At 34.5% G+C, this 24,687-nt stretch overlaps 1 protein-coding gene across 3 annotated transcripts in view; it reads left to right on the plus strand.

Moving 5' to 3' along the window:
- The window catches only part of ANKHD1 (ankyrin repeat and KH domain containing 1), a 123,587-nt gene that overhangs the window by 74,013 nt on the left and 24,887 nt on the right, over positions 1 to 24,687 (plus strand). For all 3 annotated transcript variants that reach the window (XM_035014289.1, XM_035014290.1, XM_035014288.1), the window contains 9 exons: positions 2,885 to 2,972; positions 5,770 to 5,897; positions 6,307 to 6,450; positions 7,390 to 7,492; positions 16,131 to 16,889; positions 22,502 to 22,647; positions 23,031 to 23,142; positions 23,598 to 23,743; positions 24,249 to 24,391. In XM_035014289.1, coding sequence (XP_034870180.1) covers positions 2,885 to 2,972; positions 5,770 to 5,897; positions 6,307 to 6,450; positions 7,390 to 7,492; positions 16,131 to 16,889; positions 22,502 to 22,647; positions 23,031 to 23,142; positions 23,598 to 23,743; positions 24,249 to 24,391 — 1,769 coding nt within the window. The remainder of the gene's footprint in view (positions 1 to 2,884; positions 2,973 to 5,769; positions 5,898 to 6,306; positions 6,451 to 7,389; positions 7,493 to 16,130; positions 16,890 to 22,501; positions 22,648 to 23,030; positions 23,143 to 23,597; positions 23,744 to 24,248; positions 24,392 to 24,687) is intronic.

The raw sequence follows: 24,687 nt of genomic DNA on the forward strand, positions 1-24,687 counted from the left end.
CTTTATTATGAAGTAGACTTTGTGCTTGGTGATTTTGTCCCAGCTGTGGGCAAATGCTCTGAGCATGTTTAAGGTAGGTTTAGCTAAGCTATGATATTCAGTAGGTTAGGTGTATAAAATGCACTTCCAACTTAAGATATTTTCAACTTAAAATGGGTTTATTTGTGCATAACCCCATCATAAGTCAAGGAAAATTTGTAATAGAAAGAATAATTGGGTCAGGAAGTTCAGGGAGGTCTACCTTGAGGAAATAACACTTGGCTTGAGATGTGAAGGATGAAAAGGAGCTAAAAGAGAAGTGTTACAGGGAAGAAAGAACAGCTTGAGCAGAAAGGCCTTGAGTTAGGAGTGGAAATAACAAATTGCCGAAGGAGCAATTTATTTCCAGTATGTAATTGATTGCATTGATAATTCAGAAAAAAAGTGAAATGGAAAAACTGAACAACTTTCAAGGTCTTTCTGAATAAGATCTTCATATGTATATTCCATTTTGTTTTAAGTAAATTGCCAGAATGTTAGATTTGCCTACATTTAAATGTAAATTCAAAATCCATTCTAAAGCCAAATGATTTTGGCATCACCTGTATTAACCATCTTCTATATTTTAAAGTTAGTAAAGATTGTCATCTCATCAATATATATAACAAGAAGTCAAAACATAAATTAATTTTTATAAGAGGTTGAGAGATTCTGTACTATCAAGATAAAAATTTTTAAATCTCTTTTAGAGTGTAATTCTTGTCACTGCAGGCCAGTTTAAAGTTTCCACTGGGTTGACAATCTACTTATTTCTCATTGTTAGTTTGCCTAAGTTGTAGATTAGGTATAGTTGTATAAACAGACTGGAAAGTATCCTATTGGCAGAGCACACTATATATTTTTTTAAGATTTTAATTTTTAGGGGCACCTGGTTGGCTTAGCTGGTTAAGCCTCTGACTCTTGATTGCATCTCAGTTCATGATCCCAGGGTCATGTGATCAAGCCCCATATTGGGCTCCACACTCAGCCTGGAGTCTGCTTGAGATTTTCTCTCCCTCTCTTTGCCCCTCCTGCTTATTCTCTCTCTCAAATAAATAAATAAATATTTTTAAAATTTTTATTTTTTTTATTTTTATTTATTTATTTATTTTTAAAGATTTTATTTATTTATTTGACAGGGAGAGAGATAGCAAGAGCAGGAACACAGCAGGGGGAGTGGGAGAGGGAGAAGCAGGCTTCCCGCGGAGCAGGGAGCCCGATGCGGGGCTCGATCTCAGGACCCTGGGATCATGACCTGAGCCAAAGGTAGACGCTTAACGACTGAGCCACCCAGGCGCCCCCAAAATTTTTATTTTTTAAGTAATTTCCACACCCAATGTGGGACTCGAACTCAACCCCAGAGATCAAGAGTTGCATAGTCCACTGGCTGAGCCAGCCAGGTGCCCTGAGCACACTATTTTTAAGTTGTCTATGGTAGCTAAAGGATTCTCAGAGTTAATTAGAATAGAGCTGAAGTAAAGCTTGACTTAAGCACTGTTCTTTATCAAGTTTTTTTTTAAGATTTTATTTATTTATTTGAGAGAGAGAGAGCATACACACTAGTGGGGTGGAGGGGCAGAGGGAGAGGGAGAAGCAGACTCCCCGCTGAGCAGGGAGCCCTGCGTGGGGCTCAGTCCCAGGAGTCTGGGATCATGATCTGAGCCAAAGGCAGAGACTGAACCACCCAGGCTCCCCTTTATCAAGTTTTTCTTAGTAACAAAAGAGGACCAGAACAACAGAAATTAATGTTTACATACATAATGAAACGGGATAAGTGAGCGAACTTTTCATAGAAGCAGTATATCAGCTACATTTTATTTATTTATTTATTTTTATTTATTATTTATTTGAGAGCGAGAGAGCACAAGCAGAGGGAAGAGGCAGAGGGAGAAACAGACTCCCAGCTGAGTAGGGAGCCTGATGAGGGACTTGATCCCAGGACCCTGGGATCATGACCTGAGCTGAAGGCAGATGCCCAACCGACTGAGCCACCCAGGCTCCCTATTTGTTTATACTTAACATACAGTGCAATATTGGTTTCTGGGGTAGAATTCAGTGGTTCATCACTTATATACAACGCCCAGTGCTCATCAGTCAGCTACATTTTAATACTTAGATGAATGTAATAAGAGTTCACAGTTCTCCCAGCAGTACTACTTAGCATATTAGCAAGCTCATTTTAGGGGCATTTGATATTAGGATGGTAGCAAGCTGTTTTATCATTCACTTCTCTTGCTGGCAAACTTCCTAGAAGGAATAACAATCTTTCTGCTATTATAAAACTGCTTTTGCCTTTCACTATTCACATATTTAATTTCTAGTCTAAAAAAATGTCTGCTTGTTGGTATGTTTTCTCCTTTTTTCTTTTCTCCTTACTCTTGAAATACCATAGTGTTTAATGTTCTTCTTTAGAGACTGGTTTCTGGATAAATAAAATTTTAAAAAAGAGAGAACTGGTTTCTGTCCTATGATAGTGTTCTTATTGGTTTCTAATATGGTAAGATCAGGTTCTTCTTAATCACGTGTAAGACTAAGGTTCTTTTTTCACAATTGATGTGAATAGTTAGGAAAACATCTTTTTTACTTTAGGATTAGAAAAATGCAGCTATTTCTCTTTGAGGCTCAACCTAAACATATATAATATCTTTAAATGCTGTTGTTTGGTATGCAAAAGTGAACTTGCCCTTAAAAAGTTATACCATCTACTCTGGACTGAAATTAATCCTACATTTTGAAGGAATTGAGATAGGTATTATAAGTGGCTACAGTAAGTATTAAATCTTATTTCTCATGTCATTTGTACTGTGTTTAAAATAGATGGTTAATGAATTGGCACTGATGGATTATTTTTTTGTTTCTTTAATAGGAACACGAATCTGAGGGTGGAAGAACACCTTTGATGAAAGCTGCAAGAGCTGGTCATTTGTGCACCGTGCAGTTTCTTATTAGCAAAGGTAAGGGAAGCACAAGTAAGAGGCTATCATATCTGAAAAAAGAAAATCCTAAACTGGCGCAATTTATGTTAGAGCTATTTTTCCTACAGTACAAGTATTGTATCCTAGTCTTTTGTTGCTATACTTTATTTAGTAAGTGTAGAGTTCATGAGGTACTTATTGGGATTTTTCTATATTAGTTTTGAATTTGAATTTTGGCAACTAAGCAGCATATTATTGCTACCCAAAGTTGGAAAAGCCAAATGTAAAACATCCAGCTATATTTAGTAGATAGATTATTGTTCAGCACTTAATGATAAGGCAGTTCTGCTGGGAGGTGGGGTGGGGAGGCACTACTGTTTATTGTACAGTTGAATTAACCACATATACAAGGTGTTATGTATAATTTTTATATTCCTCCAGAGGTTCTATTATTAGAATATATTTAGGCAGGGGCGCCTGGGTGGCTCAGTCGTTAAGCATCTGCCTTCGGCTCAGGTCATGGCCCCAGGGTCCTGGGATCGAGCCCCATATCGGGCACTCTGCACTGTGGGAAGCCTGCTTCTCCCTCTCCCACTCCCCCTGCTTGTGTTCCCTCTCTCGCTGTGTCTCTCTCTGTCAAATAAATAAAATCTTTAAAAAAAATATATATATATATTTGGGCAAAGAAGTTCGCATGATGGGTGAAGAGATAGTTCAAGACTGTTCACTAACGAAGAGAGAAATACTGCTAAACCCATGTTAGGTTAAACCACAAAACTGTCATTTTATACATCAAAAATGGTAATATCAGCGATTTCATTTGGTTCAGCCTAACTCTGTGTTTAGTGTTAGAGGTACTCTAGCATTTGATGAAAGATCCTGGGGTAGGATGGTAAAATGCAAGGGAAGTCTGCTCGGGTGATGTCATGTTGTTAAAATAAGAATTTTAAAATGTATTTTTTTAAGATTCTATTTATTTATTTATTTGAGAGAGAGACAGAGACAGTGACAGAGATAGCAAGAGAGGGCACGAGCAAGGGAAGAGAGGGAGAAGCAGGCTCCCTGCTGAGCAGGGAGCCCAGTGCAGGGCTCAATCCCAGGATGCTGGGATCATGACCTGAGCTGAAAGCAGGCACTTAACCAACTGAGCCCCTAAAAAAAAGAATTTTACTAAAATAAATAAATAAATAAAATTTTATACCTACATTCCAACAGAACTCAGATATTTTGTGCCACTACGAAAGCAGTATAAAATTTTATCCTTTTAAATATACTTTTTTTCTTGGGCACTTGGGTGGCTTAGTCATTAAGTGTCTGCCTTCGGCTCAGGTCATGATCCCAGGGTCCTGGGATCGAGTCCCACATCGGGCTCCTTGCTCAGCGGGGAGTCCGGTTCTCCCTCTCCCTCTGCCACTGCTTTCCCCTCTCTTGCTGTGTTTCTCTCTGTCGAATAAATAAATAAAATTAAAAAAAAAATGCTTCTTTTCTTCTTTAATTGGATTCAAACTAGGTTGATTTTCTTAATAGCACATTTGTGCTACCAAATAAGGCATATCTTTTCATAGTGTTGTAGTCTGTAAAAGCTATTCACCTCAAGCATACTGAAGTAATAATAAACAGATGGGTAACCTTTGGAATTCTCTCAGGCTCCTTGACTAAGGGGGTTATCTAATCATAGCCAACACCAACCCTGCTAAGCATGTAATCAGACTTGTCAGGAGGAGGAACACATTGATTATATAGCCTTTCTAGACTGTAGTAACTGCTAAACAATCCTCCCATCTAAATTTATTATTAACAACTTTAAAGATAATCTCATGTTGGTACTGTAAGAATGTTTATTGGTGTGTCTTGCTTGCCCTTCCCAAAAGGTGCTTTTATGTGAATTAGGATTAGGTTCAGCTGGATATTTCTGCAAATTAAATTAATTATATTGGTTTTGCCCATGGGTTTATTTTTCTCTTCAGAAACTAAGTCTGGAATTAAGGAAGAAGGAATAACTATCTAGTTGAGACTTTGGCACGTTGTAATTTTTTTTAGGGGTCAAAAACAATTTATCAAAAAGGAGGCCAAGAAGGGGTTTTGCATTTAGACTTTCTTCAGGTCACATGAACAAAGCTATTGAACAACTTACTAAATAGCCTTTCAGATAACATTTTTGGATATTCTTGTATTCTCTCCATATCCAGGTCCCTCTGACACTTAAAATATACAATATGAAGAATTAAACATCTCTTAAATATTGTTTAAAAAATCTGTTTTCTCTACTTTGCAACCTGGCTATATTGCCACATTCTAGAAGTAGATAAAAAATGTCTTTACAACATTTTGAGAGTTAGATACAATGATACTATTTGATGCTTACATTAACCTGTATATATTTATTAATCTTAGTCTTCTAGATTTTCCATTTTAAAAGTGATATTGAATGAACGAACTACAGCTACGCGCAACATTGTGGATGAATCTCACAAATATTATATTGAGCGAAGGAAGCCAGACACAAGAGTACACTGTATGATTTCATTCATATAAAGTTCAAAAACTAAAACCAGTTTGGAAGTCAGAATAGTAGTACTATTGGAAGGGTGGGTAGTGACTGAAAGACGGCACAAGGTGTGGGACTTGTGGTATGTGGATAATGTTCTGTTTCTTGACCTGGGTGCTGGTTACACAGGTGTGTTCACTTTGTGAAAAGTTTTCAACGATATACTTATGATTTGTGCACTTTTTTGTATCTACATTATACTTCAAAAAAAAATCTCTAAAGTGCTATTATTTGTGAACTTGCTTGATTGCACCTTTTTCTAAGATTGCTGTTTATATTTCTTTGAAGGTGCCAATGTGAATAGGGCTACAGCCAATAATGATCATACAGTAGTGTCACTGGCATGTGCAGGAGGTCACCTGGCAGTTGTTGAGCTACTCTTGGCTCATGGAGCTGACCCTACTCATCGACTCAAGGTATTCTACCTAAAAATAAGTAAATGAATAATATATACATTGTTATTAAAAGATACTGAAGGGCGCCTGGGTGGCTCAGTTGGTTAAGCGACTGCCTTCGGCTCAGGTCATGATCCTGGAGTCCCTGGATCGAGTCCCGCATCAGGCTCCCTGCTCGGCAGGGAGTCTGCTTCTCCCTCTCCCGCTCCCCCCTCTTGTGCTCTCTCTCTCTCTCACTCTCTCTCTAAAAAAAAAAAAAAAAAAAAAAAAAAAAGATACTGAAGATGTGTTTGCCTGGTCTCAGTGCTTCATATTCATTACTGTTTATAAATGAGTTTTGATTCTAGACAGGCTGCTAAGAAACTAAATGTTTATAGCAATTGTAAGAAGAAATTTACAAATAATTGATTAATGGTTTTGTCCATCTTAGGATGGCTCGACGATGCTCATCGAAGCTGCAAAAGGTGGCCATACTAATGTTGTTTCTTATCTGTTGGATTATCCAAACAATGTTCTGTCAGTTCCTACTACAGATGTGTCTCAGCTCACCTCACCTTCTCAAGATCAATCTCAGGTAAAATAAAACAGCTGATTTATAAATATAAAGCCTCCAAATTGGGAGTTTTTGTTTAAAATTAGTTTTAAGGAAAATGGATTTGTTTCTCTTTTCTATTACATAATGAGATAAACATGATCCTAAATTCTTTAAGATTTATTTCCTTCAAAAGTCCATGAAAATTACCTATTGCCTTATTTACTGAAAAAAATTTTCTTTTTTAAAAACACTTAATACCAAATATAAATATAAATTTTCCAAGTTGCCAACCTACTATAGCTAGGTCTTTAGGGTTATTTGTTTTTAATGAATACGTTAAGCATAACCTTAAACCAAGGGACATCTTCTTCCTTAGTACCTCCCAAGACAGTATTAGTTATTCTAGAGATAGTTACTTTTGTTAACCAGGAAAGTGTAATTAACCAGGAAATATGCACCAAAAATTGATAAATTTTTAAACCTACCTAAAAATATGGAGAGAATATAGAGAGTATACTAAGTATACAAAGTTCAGTGAAATCTTAAGTTCTTTTCTACAAAGTTATCCTGAGAACTGCTAAAATACCCCAGTTAGGGACTATGTTGGATTTTCTTTTTTTGACCCATACAGAATTTGAACAAGGGTAAATTGGCCAGTCAGTATGTGACGTGTACTCCTGGCTATAATCAGAACAACCAAGGCCCAACAAGGCTTTCTCTCTAATAAGAGAGTATTCCTAATTCTGTTTAGCTTAAATCATTCACTGCCTATAGATAGCCTGAGTTTGTCCAATTCAATATTCTCAGAAATTATTCCTTAGTGAAGGCTTTTTTTGTTTGGTTGGTTTTTTTTTTTTTTTTAGAAATAAAACAATGAATTTGGTAGTATATGAAGAACATCTAAATTACCATTTGATTTATGGGCCCTTGTTTTATTCTTTGGTCTGAGATGATATTTTTTCTGAGTTAACTTTTTAGGTTCCACGTGTACCAATGCATACACTCGCCATGGTTGTACCTCCCCAAGAACCTGACAGAACATCACAGGAGAACTCTCCTGCCCTTTTAGGAGTACAAAAAGGTTAGTTATTGAATTATTTTCCTTAAAATGGGTATTTTATCACCTAATTAATGAATTCATAAAAGTACTTTAATGGTATACGGTTAATGTGTACCCAGGATTAATTGAGGTAGGTAATTCTGACAAATGCTAAGTCTCACAGACTGTTTATAAAAGAAAGAAGATAAATACTAGGAAAAATGACTTCTAATTATCTTGTTAACATACTGCTAGGTTAGTTTTCTGGCACAGATAAAAATACTTAAAAAGCATATCAGGTTGTTGATTATATTACAGTAATAAAAATTTATCAGACATTCATTTTCCATTTGACAGTTCTTTTGTTAAATAGTACAATATGAGGAATGGAAATGTGTGTTTGCTGTCTAGTTAAGTCTTTGTAGCATTGATGCAACTGAAGGAGTTAGAATTTTAAGAATTACATTTAGTTTCTTTCATGTAATGCTGAATATGGTGGGCTAACATCTGTCATTATGTGAACCTAGACAAGTAACTATCAGAAAGTATATAGACATCTTGGCTTTTTCCATAGTTTGGCTATTGTGGACATTGCTGCTATAAACATTGGGGGGGGGGGGAAGTATATAAATAATATCCAAGTAAATATTAAGAAGCATATACTATTTAAAGGACTCAAGTTTATGAACTCTTTTTCCTGCTTTTTCACTTGTAGATATAAAGTACCTTCCCTTGATACTCATGTATAGTTGTCTTATATGAGTTCCCTGAAATAAAATAGGTAATGTGTAAGGTATTAAAAATTACATAAAAACAAATTTATGAGCATATTTCATTCAGTATATGATAACCAAGCTCTAGATTTTTGAAATCACATTGAGGTGTATAAGTATATGTTAGTTTCTCTTTGATTTAAGAAAAGTTGGTTAGAGTTGACTGTTACAGCACCAAGCAGAAGCTTCTTTTAAATTACGTCAATTTGAGTAATTTAGAGTATTGAGGGCCTTGACCAAGGGTTACTTCATTTCTAAACTATTAATTTCAGAGATAAAATATCTGTAATCTCTCTGACTTAAGCTAATAATGGAGTTTTCCATTAGACACCTAGCTATTCAGATTCTTCAGAAAATGAGGACTGCTGTTTTTAATTTTAACAAATAAAAAGCAAATTAAGCATGTACTTGTTAAGGAATCTAAGCATCCTAATTGACTTTACTGTTAGTAAAATATTTAAACATAAATGTCCCTGTTTTTGTTTTTTGTTTGGCTATACATTGTAGAGGACTCTAGTAACTTTGGCTGGGGAAATTCAATACTAAATAAGAAATGATTCAAAAAATATATTAATAACAGAGCCACAAAATAATCAAATAATCTGGGAAGGACATAGAGTGTGTGCAGAGAAGAAGTAAAACATTTTAAATTTAGGTTTAATATGTAAGTCAACAGAAATGTTTGGGTAGGGTTTCTTCAAGTTGATGGTCAAGTGAATAATCATATTTTTTAGTTACTGAAATACCATCTGATACTGGGTATCTACTTAATTTTCTTCACTTTGATGTTTTATTACTTACCAAATAGCATAAAAATGAACTAACCTTTTGAGTAATCTTTCATTTTACTAAATTATAAGAGAAGGAAAAAATTAGCAGTTGTATTTAGACACTGGGGTACTTGCTGTTGCCAGATGCCATGTGGCATCGCCAACCTAATATTTCTTTATGTAGGATCAAACTGCGGTGATGCACCGTATTCAGATGTTATTTTAGTATAAATCATGTGCATCATAGAATATTGTATCACTATGACTCAGGAAAAATTAGTTGATGATGTAAATGTACACACTGAATTACCCAGGTAGATAGGAAAACGTATCTTAAATCATAAAAGATATATTATTACTTTTTCCTCCTTAAAGTGGCTTTTTCTCCTTAAAACTTCTCATTTATGTCTCTAAAGAAGTTCCTTTGAGTGATGAAATCTCTCTTTGACCCTGTTGTTTTTGTTTCTTTTAAGTCCATAGATTATATCTGTATTGCAAATGTGATTAGGGATGAAGGGAGAGTTCTTCTCTAGGACTTTCTTCCTTTCGTAGCAATCATCTTTTAAGTTCTTAGAACATTTTACTTCTGCCTGAAGTCTTTTTATTATTTGTATCTGCATCCTCCTAAAATATTTTCATGCCCTTAAAACTTACCTAGGTATTATATATATATACTACCCAGATATTCTTTTCTTTCATGATATTTGTACCATTTGTTCCATCCATATTGACCCATATTCTCCTGATTTAGGCAGCTAATCTCACTTACCCTTTGTTGGTTTTCAAAGGATTTGACATTCTAGGTGGCGTCTGACAAAGACCTCAAGATCACCTCTATAAACAAAATGTGAAACCAAGTGATAGTGATATGCTCAGTTTTCTAGTATTATTTAGCTTTATTAACTATAGTTTTGAATGTTCAATTGGGAAAGGATGCATAAGTAATATCAACCTTATGCCTTTCCAAATCAGTTTTATAAATAAATTTGTTGATTAAAGCTACTGTTACATCTAACTTATTTGTTGTAACTGGTTCTACAGAGATTCTAAAAGATAGGACTCGTGATTATCCTCTGCAGGTTGTACAACTTAGAACTAATCTACCACAAAACATTAAAATGATGTCAGGATAAACAAAACACATCTTTTGTGTGCACCTCAAGCCCTCTTAAGAAGTAATTTCTTTCTTCTAGAGTACTACAGCTCTTTTTTGGATCTTCCTTCTGACTCTGGTCACACCTGCCCCTTCCCTTCCCCTTGGACTTCAAGTGTAGAGGGTTGAGTTAATCATACTTCCCCTATAGACAATCTTTCTGTTGTGTTTGATGCGAATTCTTTTGTTTTTATAAGTTCTTATAAAATGTTTACTACTTTGTGTGTATTTTTAATTTACATGAATGGTATTATGCTCTAGATCATGTTTTGTTTTTTACTTTTTTCACTCAACACTGTTTTACAGATCTATCCATGTGTCTACCTCTATACTGTTTCTGCTGGCAGCATAGTGCTTCATCCTTTACATCTTCCATTTTTCACTTGTCTTTTTCCAGTGATGGGTATCCAAATTGCCTCTCATCCCCCACCACCACAGACAATGCTGTGATGAGAATCCTGCTACAGTCCTCTTAAGGATCTGTTTGAGAATCTCTTGGGGATAAAATCAGGAACAGAATTACTGTCATAGGAGGTGCCTGGGTGACTCAGTCAGTTAAGCATCTGCCTCTTGATTTTGGCCCAGGTCATGATCTCGGGTGGTGAGATCGAGCACTGTGGCCTGGGGCTCCGAGCTTAGTGGGGAGTCTGAGATTTTCTCTCTACCTCTTCCTCTGCCCCTCCCCCCACCATGTATGTGCTCGCTCTCTCTCAAATAAAAAATACCTCTTAAAAAAAAAAAAAAGGGTGCCTGGGTGGCTCAGTTGGTTAAGCAGCTGCCTTCGGCTCAGGTCATGATCCTAGGGTCCTGGGATCGAGCCCCACATCAGGCTCCCTGCTCAGCGGGAAGCCTGCTTCTCCCTCTCACACTCCCTCTGCTTGTGTTCCCTCTCTCTCTGTCTCTCTGTCTCTCTGGCAAATAAATAAATAAAATCTTTAAAATAAAAAAATTAAAAAAAAAAGAATTACCTGTCATAGGACTCCATAATGTTTATCTGACCAGTGCCACAAATTGCTCTCTAGAATGGCTACAGCAGTTTACACTCCCACTAGCAATGCATAAGGGTTCCCATATTACCCATATTATACACCCTCTGTCCCATTTCCAAGCCTGCCAGCCCTTGGCTTTATCTTTGTATTTGGTTTTGTACATCTTTATCTCCCCTTTTAGACTGTAAGCTCCTCAAGGGCAGGGTTTATGTTGCTTGTCTTTGTATGGTCCACTATGCCTTGCTTGTACTAAATGTTCAAATATTTGTTAAATAATGAGTGCCAGGCTAAGAATTTAGATTATTCTGAAGACAAAGAAAATTATTAAGAATTTTTTTTTAAGAAGAGAGACATTGTAATTAAAGAGGATGTTTAAAAAATTAATGAAGAAATAGTATTCTAGAATGGTTGGGAAAAGATCGAAAACAAATTTGAATATAAACTAAGAATTAAATTAATATGCTACTTTATATCCCAGAATTGTTTATTGGAGTGGGTAACATGAAAAGTTCTCATTTTCATATCAAATCATTAAAATTGTATAGAAATTATATGTACAGTGAATGAAATTGAGTGTTCCTCTGGAGATTTTACTGCTGATACTCTCTAAGTTAGCAGATTGCCATTTTGTAATCATGCTTATGTGAATTTACATATGTCCAAATTTAATGTCTTTCAATGTATGAGATTTACAGTAAAAGGCAGGAGGTTCAGTTAATCTTTTAGCATGTTACACAGATGCTCTCTCTTTGGACACTCTTGGTTATCCTTCTGTGTTAAAGATGTATAGGATGCCCTGTTACTTTGGGAAATTTTGAGACAGAAATTTAGGCATAAAGGAAAAATGAGTTATTTCTAGGCCAGTGGCTTTCACTTTTTACCGTGACCACAATAAGAAATATTTTATTGGGGCGCCTGGGTGGCTCAGATGGTTGAGCGTCTGCCTTCGGTTCAGGTCACGATCCCAGGGTCCTGGGATCGAGCCCCACATCAGGCTCCTGGCTCAGCGGGAAGTCTACTTCTGCCTCTCCCCCACTCATGCTCTCTTTCTCTCTGCATCTCTGTGTTTCAAATGAACAAATAAAAAATCTTAAAAAAAAAAGGAATATTTTATATTGAAACTTAGAACACAATATACATCTATTTATCCAAATGCAAATTCCATTAGACGATATATATGCTACCACACTTGACGTAATTATGTTATTTTCAACTGTATTTCATCAATCTTTTTTTTTTCCACTTAAGACCCAGTTGGGAGTGTTGTTTAAAAATCATTCTAGGGCGCCTGGGTGGCTCAGTTGGTTAGGCGACTGCCTTCGGCTCAGGTCATGATCCTGGAGTCCCAGGATCGAGTCCCGCATCGGGCTCCCTGCTCGGCAGGGAGTCTGCTTCTCCCTCTGATCCTCCCCCCTCTCATGCTCTCTCTCTCATTCTCTCTCTCTCAAATAAATAAATAAAATCTAAAAAAAATAAATAAAAATCATTCTAGTCAGGTGCTGTGTGGTAATATAAGAAAGCAAGGGAATTGCAGGACAATGTTTAAATTTCCTTAGACAAAAAACAAGTAAGGAAATATGAAACCAAACCTAGATCCATCTGTATGTCAGGTATTTTTCCCTTTGGCCATTATTTTTTATTGTACAAAGTACTAATTTAGACACAAAAATGATTGATGGAATTAAACTCATTTTAATAGTAAACTCAATTTTTGGCAAGTATCTGTCCACTTCATTCCCTCACTGTGCATAAAATAAAGGCTATACTCTAAGCTGTCTCTATATCATGGTTTCCTATTACAAACTTTTTTAGTTTTATTAATGGAGGAAAAGGGAAAGCTGAGAAAGTAGGACAACACCAGACCAAAGTGTAAGATGTTGGCTTTACCTATATTCCTAAATAGTACTTTATGATGTCACTCAATGCTACTAGTGAATAGATTTAATTTATTTGTATCTGACAGTGGGAGATGTTTTAAAAAGCTAGAACTCTTATATTCTGGCATCTTATACTATAGCCTTCCTACCTACTAAAAATTTTGTTGCTAAAGGGATGCTTGTCCCATTCTCTACTTTTCCCGAACACTGAAGGTGTTGCTTTAGCTTCTAGGAATAATTAGGTGACATTATTTGTTTTTACCAACTTGTTTTTTATTCTTGATTTATAACTTGTATTAATGCTTTAATGTGTATCTATGCAATCCCACTAACTCCATGATTACAGATACTCAACCATTAGCTATTTAGGGAAGAACTGCTTTTTGTCCATTATTTTCAGCATCCTGTTCTTCCCTGCTACGTATGTCCTGGGCTTAGTCTTTATATTAAGTTAAATAAGTTAATTTTAGTAATCTTGTGCTCTAAGCTTATTGTATTTTATTTGTTAACAAGGTAGGGCTTATTCCAATCTGTTACTGTCCTCAAAATTCCAGTCTTATTTTGGGTCATACTGTTTATAAGATTTTAGATCTGAGAATGTCCAGGGTGGTCATATAATTACCAGTCTGATTGGTGTTGACCTCTTACCTTGTTTTCCTTAATCTTAAATACAAATTAAATAGCATGTTTTAAAATTAATGAACATTTTAAAGGAGCATTCAGTCTTTGCAGAGCTTGAATTGTCATTGAATTTATTACATGATTGAAAATTTCTTAGCTGGATTAGGAGATATCTACATTGCTATTTGTGACAGTAAATCTCCCTTTTCTTACCTGTTGATTGTTATTAGGTACTTGGAACAAATAAATCAAACCATGGATTCCTGTAAGATCTTATAGAAGTAGTTATTAAATTATCTCACAAGGCTGCCTGGGTGGCTCAGTCAGTTGAGTGTCTGCCTTCGGCTCACGTCATGATCCCAGAGTCCTCGGATTGAGCCCTGCATTGAGCTCCCTGCTCAGCGGGGGGGGTCTGCTCCCCATCCTGTCCCTCCCCTTGCTAGTGTGTTCTCTCTTTCTCTCTCAAGTAAATAAATAACATCTTTAAAAACGTTTATCTCACAAATATGATGGCTTTTGCTCTGAAAGGATAAGGTCTTGACCCATCCCTTTGCTCAGATATAAATTTGAAATTGAATGTGGGTAATACATATTGCTGAAGGTTGCTTTTAAAGAATAATTAAGTCTCTTAAAGTGATTGCAGTAGTTTTGGAAATGTGGTATCCTGAACCTGTTAAAGTCAATATCTAGGGGGAAAGCTGTTGGACTTTTTCATTAATAAAATGTTGCAGATGTTTGAGGTACCTGCATTTTTGAGATTTCCTATTCTAGCAAGAACAAAACAAAACAAAAACAGTTGAATCTCTAATTTTTTTCCTCTAGTGGTTTTATTGCCCTCTTGTAATTCAGAGTATTTTAACATCAAATGGGTGATGACGTTTTTCCTTTGGACTTGAGAATCGTGCTGAATGCATTGGATGATCTTACTTTTAAAAATCTTAAGTTACCAATGTTATTCATATATGTTGATTGCAATTCAGAAGAGTAAACAACTATTTTTTACCCAGATCTTTTTTAAAAGTGGATTTACTGTTGTTTAGTTTACATACCATAAAGTTCCTTCATTTTAAGTATACAATGCAGGGCGCCTGGGTGGCTCAGTTGGTTAAGCGACTGCCTTCGGCTCAGGTCATGATCCTGGAGCCCTGGGATCAAGTCCCACATTGGGCTCCCTGCTCAGCAGGGGGTCTGCTTCTCCCTCTGATCCTCTTCCCTCTCATGCTCTCTGTGTCTCATTCTCTCTCTCTCAAATAAATAAATAAATAAATAATCTTAAAAAAATAAGTGTACAATGCAGTGAGTTTTAGTAAATTTACTAATTATGTAACCATCACCACCATCTAGTTTTAAACATCTCTATCACTCTGAAAATATCACTCATGCCAGTTTGTAATTCATTCTTAATACCATAACCCCAGGCAACCACTACTTTCCTTTCTGTCTCTATAGATTTGCTTTTCTCTATAGAGTTGATATAAATGGTATTACACAATATGTCATCTTTTGTGTCTGGCTTCTTTCACTTAGCATAATGTTTTCAGGGTTTGTCCACCTTGTAGAATGTATCGGTAGTTGGTTCCTTTTCATTGTTGAATAGCCCCAGTTCTCCCTAAACAGGAAGAGTAAGCCTTGAGTTTGCCTCAAATTAGTTATTGTTATATTTCCTCCATTTTATGTCCAGATGGTAGAATTGTTAATAATGATAATTATTTTGTCATGAGGGGAGTACCTTAATTTAAGTGCGATCTAAAATCTTAAAATAACATACATTTACTTGATTTTTAACATACACCATCAATATGAGAAATCTGATTTTCTCCTAGGTAACACTCATTGTTTTTCCTGTAGACTTTTACATGAAGACTTTATTTAAACTTAGAATAATTGTCCTTTGTGATTTAAGTTTAATGTAGTTTTCAGGTAAAGAAATGTTTAAGACTTATTTAATGGAAAATTTTAGAAGGATAGGTCTGGAAAAAACTAATTTTACATTATATTTTAATATAATAAGACAAAGGTTTTGGCCACTTGAAAAACACTTTTCACTATGTTGATTTACAAGTTATAGTGTCCTGTAGTAACCTTTACTTGCACAGTTAATATTGTGAAGAAACAATTGGGAAATCTTTAATGATATCCTCAACACTATTTTGACACTCTTTTAGATTTGATGTTCTTTAAAAGTCCAATCTAATAAACAGAATTTTGAGATTCTTTCCTCTTTGATCTCCTTTCTCCCTGCCTCGTCTTAACTTCCAGAATCCTCCTATCCTAAAATTTTGATTTTTAATTTAAAAATTCACATTTTTTTTAATCGACAACATCCCAGTGTGTGCTGTGTTGAATAGATGAGTCTTTAATCTACCTCCCACTGGTGTGAATCTTTGAACAGTCAAGGGTTTTGGGAGGGAGGTCCGTGTGTGTGTGGGAGGGGGAGCTGATTTTTTTTTTTTTTTTTTTAGCATGGCACTTTTTCAAACATTTTTCATGTGCTTAGGTACATCCAAGCAGAAGTCCAGTTCCCTGCAGGTAGCAGATCAGGACGTACTGCCACCTTTTCACCCATACCAGCCTTTGGAGTGCATAGTAGAGGAGACTGAAGGCAAGCTGAATGAACTGGGACAAAGAATTAGTGCTATTGAAAAAGCACAGCTTAAGTCACTGGAGTTAATTCAAGGTGAACCTCTGAACAAAGATAAGATAGAAGAACTTAAAAAGAACAGAGAAGAGCAAGTCCAGAAGAAGAAGAAAATACTGAAAGAACTACAGAAAGTGGAAAGGCAGTTGCAGATGAAAACACAGCAGCAATTTACCAAAGAATACTTGGAAACCAAAGGTCAGAAAGACACAGTATCTCTACACCAGCAGTGCTCTCATAGAGGAGTCTTCCCAGAAGGGGAAGGAGATGGTAGTCTCCCAGAGGATCACTTTTCAGAGTTACCTCAGGTTGACACAATCTTATTTAAAGATAATGATGTTGATGATGAGCAGCAGTCTCCACCATCGGCAGAACAAATTGATTTTGTCCCAGTCCAGCCTTTATCATCTCCACAGTGTAACTTTTCCAGTGACTTAGGTTCTAATGGGACAAATTCTGTTGAACTTCAGAAAGTATCAGGTAATCATCAGATTATAGGACAGCCTCAGATTGCTATTACTGGACATGATCAGGGGCTGTTAGTTCAAGAACCAGATGGACTAATGGTTGCAACTCCAGCCCAGACGCTTACCGACACTCTTGATGACCTGATAGCAGGTGGGTTAAGAAATATATCTGTAATAATTTCTCTTTAATCTGTGTGCTCAACTTCTTTACATGAGCCTCCAAAAACACCAACTTGGTATTTTCCATTTTAGAATTATCTTTGTAAAATTATTTATTCCTTGAGGTGTTTTGGAAGTGAATTTAACTAAGCTGTACAGCACTAACACATAAAAGTGTGTTTTCCCCTTTTCTTTTTTGTTATTTGCAAAGGCAAAAAATAAAGTTGCCATGAGCTTTTATTTTAGAACTTTGGTATCAAAACCATCCTGTGGGGCGCCTGGGTTGCTCAGTTGGTTGAGCATGCAGCTGTTGCTCTGCAGGTCATGAGTTTGAGCCCCACATTTGGTGTAGAGATTACTTTAAAAAAAACAACAACAACAAAGCAAAACATCAGCCTGTGTTGTATCTTGGGTAGGAGAGCTGAAAGTAGAATTTCTTTGTAGGCTTTAGAGATATTCACATAAGATTATACATAAATTTTCCTGCTAGTGATTTTCATGTCTGAAAATCATAATTCTAAATTACATTGCTTTCTCTTTATTTATAATTTTATTAAATCAATTTAAACATTTTTAATTAAAAGGGATGTTCAGAGAAAACTATAAGCATTCCATGTTCTTGTATTTGTGGTTAGAAGATTCAAATTACATTGAAATTATTATCAACTGGATGATGATTTGGAGATTGGAATTTTTATATTAACTATCTTGATGAAAGCACACAGACACAACACACATACACACAGGAAAAGAAAAAAAAGAAAGGCCTGATAACCTTAAAGTGTATGTTTCTGTTTATTGTTGTGTGGAAAATTACAACTAGATATGAAATGAGGTGCACAAGTTTACTTTCCCTTTCATTGTCCTTGCAGCAGTGGGAAAACAGTGCAATTAATCATTTACCTTCCTAAAGATGGCTGGTGAATGTATCACCTCCATGAGAGCCCAGTTCAGAAATGCAGCCAGAATGGCTGTTGACAGTGGATGAAGACCAAGAACTAAGATGTAGCTGGAGTGATATTCAAAGGCAGGCCAGTCCTCTGTCTCTTGATTGCAACATTTTTTTCCTTACTGTTGTCTGTTTCCTCTTGTCATATTCTCCTCCCCTCTTCCCATCCCAATTATACTATCCCAGTTTCCTTTCTTCTTTTGTGAGCTTTTAGCCTTCCTAATCTTTACTGAATCTTTAAAAATGTGGAATAAGCTTACTTAAATCAGGAATTTTATTGGGCATTTATATGACTTGCATTGGTTATAGAATTATGATACTGCTTATAAGCCTCCTCTGATATGTAATAAGTATCACTGTACAGAGGAGAATACTTAGTTTCCCATAAAGAAAATAAAAATGCTGGGAAATGTTTTTAAGGAGTTAGATTCTTTATTCTTTAATTTGGGTTTTTATATCTTCAGCCCACAGCCATTTAACTCAAATTAACTTTGTGTCGTTGGTATTGAGAGTTGTTACAAATTATGAATAAACTCTTAGAGTTCATTTATAGTTCTAATTTCTAATCTGGGTAAAAGCAGATATTTGAGCGTCAAGTACGATTATGAATAATAATAACAAAACCAATAATATGGGAATAACATTTTTAAGATTTAGGATTACATAAATAGCATTATAATGTTCCTAATTGAATACTCAGTTTGCAGTTCTGAAACCCACATTACTGCTCAATCTAGTTTTGTTGTAACTTAGAACTTGTCTTTTTTTTTTAATGTAGAAACCGCTCTAAAAGGAACTTGTAGATATTAACTTTATGGTAGTATTTATGGATGGTTCTTGTAGGGGAGGCAGGATTTATTTCATCAAACTATTTGTTACATTGAAATGGTCTTTTATAAAGTTCAAAAAATTTGTTTAGAAACATCGTTTAATTATGTATAGTGTTAATAAACTAAGAAAATTTAGTTTCTGTAGACATTAATGTCTAATGATAGGTGGCCTATCATTTTGTATAATATTCTTTTATTAACAAACTTTAACATATAAATCAGCCAATAACTAAAAAAATTATGTTCACATAAAAAATTTCCATTTTTATGGTTACCTGTTTTAAAATATATAGCAATAATTAGATTTTCTTTGTTCGAGATGATGAACTATCTCACTTAAAATTAAAAAGTTATTTTATTAAGACCAAGTTTCTCTTAATTTTCTTTATCAAAGGTGAAAGAAATTAGGCAAGGATGGAGTAGGTGAATGCCTAATTCTATAATTGCCTGATGTATTAATATATCAGTATGATTATAGATTACACCAAAGATGTAATTAATTTTACCCAAATTTAGTTCTCATCCCTTGTATTTAATAAAGAAGAAAATACTGTATATCTTACAGTTTTAGAGAATATTCATATATAATAGCAATAAATTTCACTCTTTAAATATAGGAGTATTTTTTATTTATTGCTGTTATGTCAAAATATTTTCATGTAACTGAGTTAGTTAGACAAATAATTTATTAAGGTCATGACTGGATTAGCTTAGTATTTTAGTATATAGTCTTATATGTGTCATACTTGATATAGTCCCAGACCGAATGTATGTAAACTCTTGATTGGGAGCATGGTTCTTGAGGTCCTTTTCTTGTGAAAGTAAGTGCTGGGCTTTTAGAAGGTATCATAATAACACGTGATTCTCAGTTCAAATGTCTAGAACTAAGATTTGGAAATCTAAAAAAATATAAAATAGCTTTGATCATTGAGCAGTTCCAGAAACATCTAGTAAAAATTTTATTATTAATATATAAAGATTGATTAAAAATCAACTCAATATCAATTTATTCACATTTATCGATCACTTACCATGTACTAAGCTCTGTGCTTAATGCTTTATTTACATTATCTCATGGGCTATTTATAATAATCTTATAAAATAGGTCCTTTTCCCACCTCAGTTTTTCTGTTGAAAAACTGAGGCTTATGGCAGTTGTTACTAGTAAGTGTCAAGACTCAAATTCAGTTCAGCCATGTTTAAGAACCTTAAGTGTAATATGCATGCATCTGATTCATGTTTAAGTTCTGAATTTATCTTAAAGATATTTGTTATTTCCTTAGACTGTTAAAAAAATTAATGATTTCCCTTACTGTTTTTATATTAAGATTTGGTATTTATGTAAGGTTTAATATAATTTTGTGGCTAGCACATTGTTACTATTGTTGGCACCTTAATAGGTTTTCTTAAAACAAATTCCAATTCAAAAGTATCTTGCTTTAAGTAATCCTGTAGTAGTCAATGTAAGCTTAAGAATAAAAAGGTAATTAGGAAACCCTCTTATTTTTGAAGGAATTTGCAATAAAATATCTTTTAAAATAATTTCTTCTAATAGATGTTAATATTTTATTTATAGATTTTTATTTATTTGTATTTAATAAAGTTATTATTATATAAAACAGATTATGGTGACTTAATTTCCTAAAATCTCACAGCATACTTTATGTACATCTAGTATCTGAGATTTTTATATGGTACGGTTTATTATTATCTTCCATATTGCCTACAAAACCATCTTAAATTTCATAAAGAATTAAGCAGAATATTGCAGTTAATTCTTCTATCACCCCATTTTAGGATAGTGCATAAATTTAATTTGAATTATATAGTGACTTCTGGTAGTGATCTGTCAGAATCATTTTCAGAGACATTTCATTCAGAGGTAGGAAACATTTTAGGATTTATGAAAATGTAATAGTCCTGGTATAACTTTATATTAATAAAACCTTTATTCCACATGTACCTTTTAAATCTTGCTACTTTCTAGTCTTTATTACTTTTTGTGTGTAATTAATGCTATTAAAGTCACTTTTGTGGAACGTTTCTGATTGTCATTATTACAAGGAGGAAAAAAATGTTTCTAGGATAATGTTGTACAAAAATGTGCAATAGTTGATGTAACAACACATTTTTGGTAATAGAGCTGTTAAATGCACAGAAATATTTTTTAAAAGCCATCTCTGTAAAGAAGTCTTTTATAGTGTTAGATCTGGCAGAGTACTCTAATCAACTTCGAAAAAATTTTAAGCACCTGTTTTTCATAATAACAAGAAGATAACATGGATAAACAATATTAATAATGATAAAAGTAGTTCTTTAGTAAGGTATTTGTTAATCATTATGAGACCACTGTTAAAATCTTACTATTACAGAGGAGCTACATATCGGTCTTTAGTGTCTTTGTTTTCTAGAGCTGTTTTCCAAACATACCATCTCTTTTGAGGAGGTATAACAAAATACTGTCTGCTTTTAATTTGCTGAATGACAAAGATTTTTAAAGCTTTGTTTCCATTTTGTGCATGTTCTTATAGGTGAAACAAATATATAAAATAATTCCTATTTGTAACCATGAAAGAAGCTACAAAAATTTATATAGCCAAGATGATTTTATATATATTGGTGGGGAGGAGGATGGGACAGTTCATGTAGAAACATGTGAACATATTAAAATTTGTGAAGTTATTTAAAGAAATAGTGAACTAAACTTAGTCATTTATACTTATGAAAAGTATCCTTGATTGAGATCCAATCATATCCAAATTCTAGAAACTAAACATTCTCCAACCCTTGAAATGCTTACATTTTCCTTTGAGACCTGTGGGTTTTTTATTTACTTTTAGTCTAGATGAGAGGTATTGCCATCACTGAAGCTTTGTCTTTTTTATATTATTAATGATTATAGGTTTTTTTTATGAGTTTTTTCTTTAGTGAGTAGTAATGTTTTTATTTTTCAACACAATGAGCAATATTACTGTAAGTCCTACAAAATATCTGATAATTACATTTAATGAGCACTTCACATGTACAAAACACTGTGTATTTTAAATGCTTTTTGTACCTTACTTAGCAGACAGCTTGTAACATCCCTCTGAGATAGGTCCTGTTTCTCTCAATGTGGGGCAAACTCTGGCTCTTATGAAACATAAGAAATATGTAGAGACATAAAGATAAAATGTCAATTAACTCAGTTTTCAGACAGTAGTCTTGAACACCAGATTGAGATCCCTAATAAAAGTTCCAATGTTGATTTTAAAAATAGTTTTATTTTCAGAGATTGATTCATTTTAGAAAATTTTAAAAATAAATATTGAATTTTAAAAGCACATACTCTCTGCTATTTATGTGAGAAATATTTTAACTTGTTCTCCTCCCCCCTCTTTTGTGCATTGTCCTCAGGATATTTTTGTCTAATTACTTTTTACAGACTAAGATATAAAATTTATTTTTTTTATTATAAACTGTTTTTTCCCTATTGACACCATAAAAGGCTGTCATTTGTTGTGTATGCACTGAATATTAAGCATGCTACTAAGTATTTCACCTGCATTATCTCAAGTGGTGTTTCCAACAATCTTTCTAGACAGGTACTGTTATCATCCCCATTTTACACATGAAGAATATTGAGGCCCTAAGAGGTTAAATTACTTGTCTGAGATCAGAAAGTGGTAGAACTGGGATTCAAACACAGGTCCATCTGATTCCAAAGCTTGTGATTTAACTACTACATTATATTCCTGCTATAAAATTTTGTTTTCTGTGTTTTTCTGTATATAAGTGACTTTACTCTTTTAAGTAGAGTTCAGCAATATGAATATTGTTTTTCAGCTGTGAGTAGCAGAGTGCCCAGTGGTTCAAACAGTTCCTCTCAGACCACGGAATGTCTTACACCTGAACCCTGTTCACAGTCTCCAAGCAATGTGGCTTCGCAGTCTATGCCCCCTGTGTACCCTTCAGTTGACATTGATGCACATGTGAGTAGATTGCTTGCTGGCCTGCTTGCTTTATTTATTTATTTAAAAGGTTTTACTTAATTATTTTAGAGAGTGATAGAGTGCATGAGCGGGGGGAGGGACAGAGGGAGAGCGAGAATCTTAAGCAGATTCCACGCTGAGCACAGAGCCCAGTGCAGGGCTCGATCTCACAACCCTGAGATCATGACCTGAGCGGAAATCAAGTCAGACGCTTAACCGACTGAGCCACCCAGGCGCCCCTAGATTGCTTTGTTTATTTTGCAAATTCTGATTTTCTTTGTTGGAAAAGAAAATTATCATTGTACATTCATTGTGAAAATAAGTATTATTTGCTCTTCAAATGATAACCCCGTTGTAAACAAAAACTTTTTTTTTCCCTCTAGACTGAGAGCAATCATGACACAGCATTAACATTAGCTTGTGCGGGTGGTCACGAAGAACTTGTGTCTGTACTCATTGCGCGAGATGCTAAAATTGAGCACAGAGACAAAAAAGGTAAAGAATGTCAGTGAGAAGTAAAGCCTGAGAGTAGTTACATCAGAAAACACTTTTTTCTTAAGTTTTTTTTTTTTAGGAAACAGTTATGTTTTTTGATTATCAGTAAGTAGTTCCTAGACTATCTCAGTGAAAAGATGGATAAACATATTTCAGTCAGAAATCTTCAGTGAAGTATAGCAAGTTGTGGTTGCCTTTCTCCTTAACCCAAAAGTAGAGCGTACAGAGGTATCAGAGTTCATTATGAGTATAAACTTTAGTAGTTTTGTGTGACTTAGCATTTCCTTTTTATCATGTATTTTTGGGTTTTTGTCACTAGTAAATTAGTGATTAGAGCAGTTTTATGTTAAATGGTTATAAGTATCTGCCCTAAAGATCTTCATCTATAGAAATAATAGAGAATTAAAAACAATAAGTAAAAAAACACAAATTGAGATTTTTATTTTCTGCTTTAGGTTTCACACCACTGATCCTGGCAGCAACAGCAGGGCATGTTGGAGTTGTTGAAATCCTTTTGGATAAAGGTGGAGATATAGAAGCACAATCTGAACGCACTAAGGATACTCCACTTTCATTAGCATGTTCTGGTGGACGTCAGGAGGTGTGTTAATGTTAATTTTCATTTTGTAAACATTATGCTCATATTTTAAATATGCATATGCTTAGTAATATAGCTACATGAATAAAACTTGCGTGTGTTGTGACATGTTCCATACACTAAGTTTAATGGGAGTAGTGAATCACCTTTTATGGAATCTGTTTCTTGCCCTTTAGGCAAAAAAATAATTCTGTTTATCCTTACATTTATTGAGGCTGAATGAACCACGGTCCTAATACATATGAAATCTTAATTCATCACTCAACAATTGATGAGTAGAATGAGTAACATCTTGTTATTTCAGTATAATTGGGATTTCAAAGCTCCAAATTCCTTGATATGAAATTGAATCCATTTCTCTAGTGCTAATATTTGAATATTTAGGGCATAATTAAAATGTCAGATAGTCAGACAATGAAGGTATAGGTTCCATTTCTTTGTGCTTCCTTCATTATAAGTGGAACCCCAAGTTTAAACTGGATTTCTCTGTTTATATTCTACTTTGCAGGTGGTAGACTTGCTGCTGGCTCGAGGTGCAAATAAAGAACATAGGAATGTGTCTGATTATACACCATTGAGTCTAGCTGCATCTGGAGGATATGTTAATATAATTAAGATTCTGCTTAATGCTGGGGCAGAGATTAATTCAAGGTATCTATCTTCATTTTATTACTCATGATTAGTAAATTATTACCTTGGGGTTAAGTGTCTTTCCTCTAAATATTTGTACAGATACCGTTATTAATTAAGACAGTACTAAAGTCAAGTATACTTTAACTAAAAATTAAAAAATTTTTTAGAGATAGTACTAAAGTTACAAGACCACAGTTATTCCTATAATATGCTTATAGGTAATCACAGCTTATTTCAGCTAACATTGCTATTTTTAAAGATGTCTCATTTCAGAAAGTACTTCGTTATGTATGGTTGGAAATTTATAACCTCTA

This window comes from Mirounga leonina, unplaced genomic scaffold (genome assembly GCF_011800145.1).
Source record: "Mirounga leonina isolate KUSES-001 unplaced genomic scaffold, KU_Mleo_1.0 Mir_168, whole genome shotgun sequence".
In the NCBI taxonomy this organism is placed as follows: domain Eukaryota; kingdom Metazoa; phylum Chordata; class Mammalia; order Carnivora; family Phocidae; genus Mirounga; species Mirounga leonina.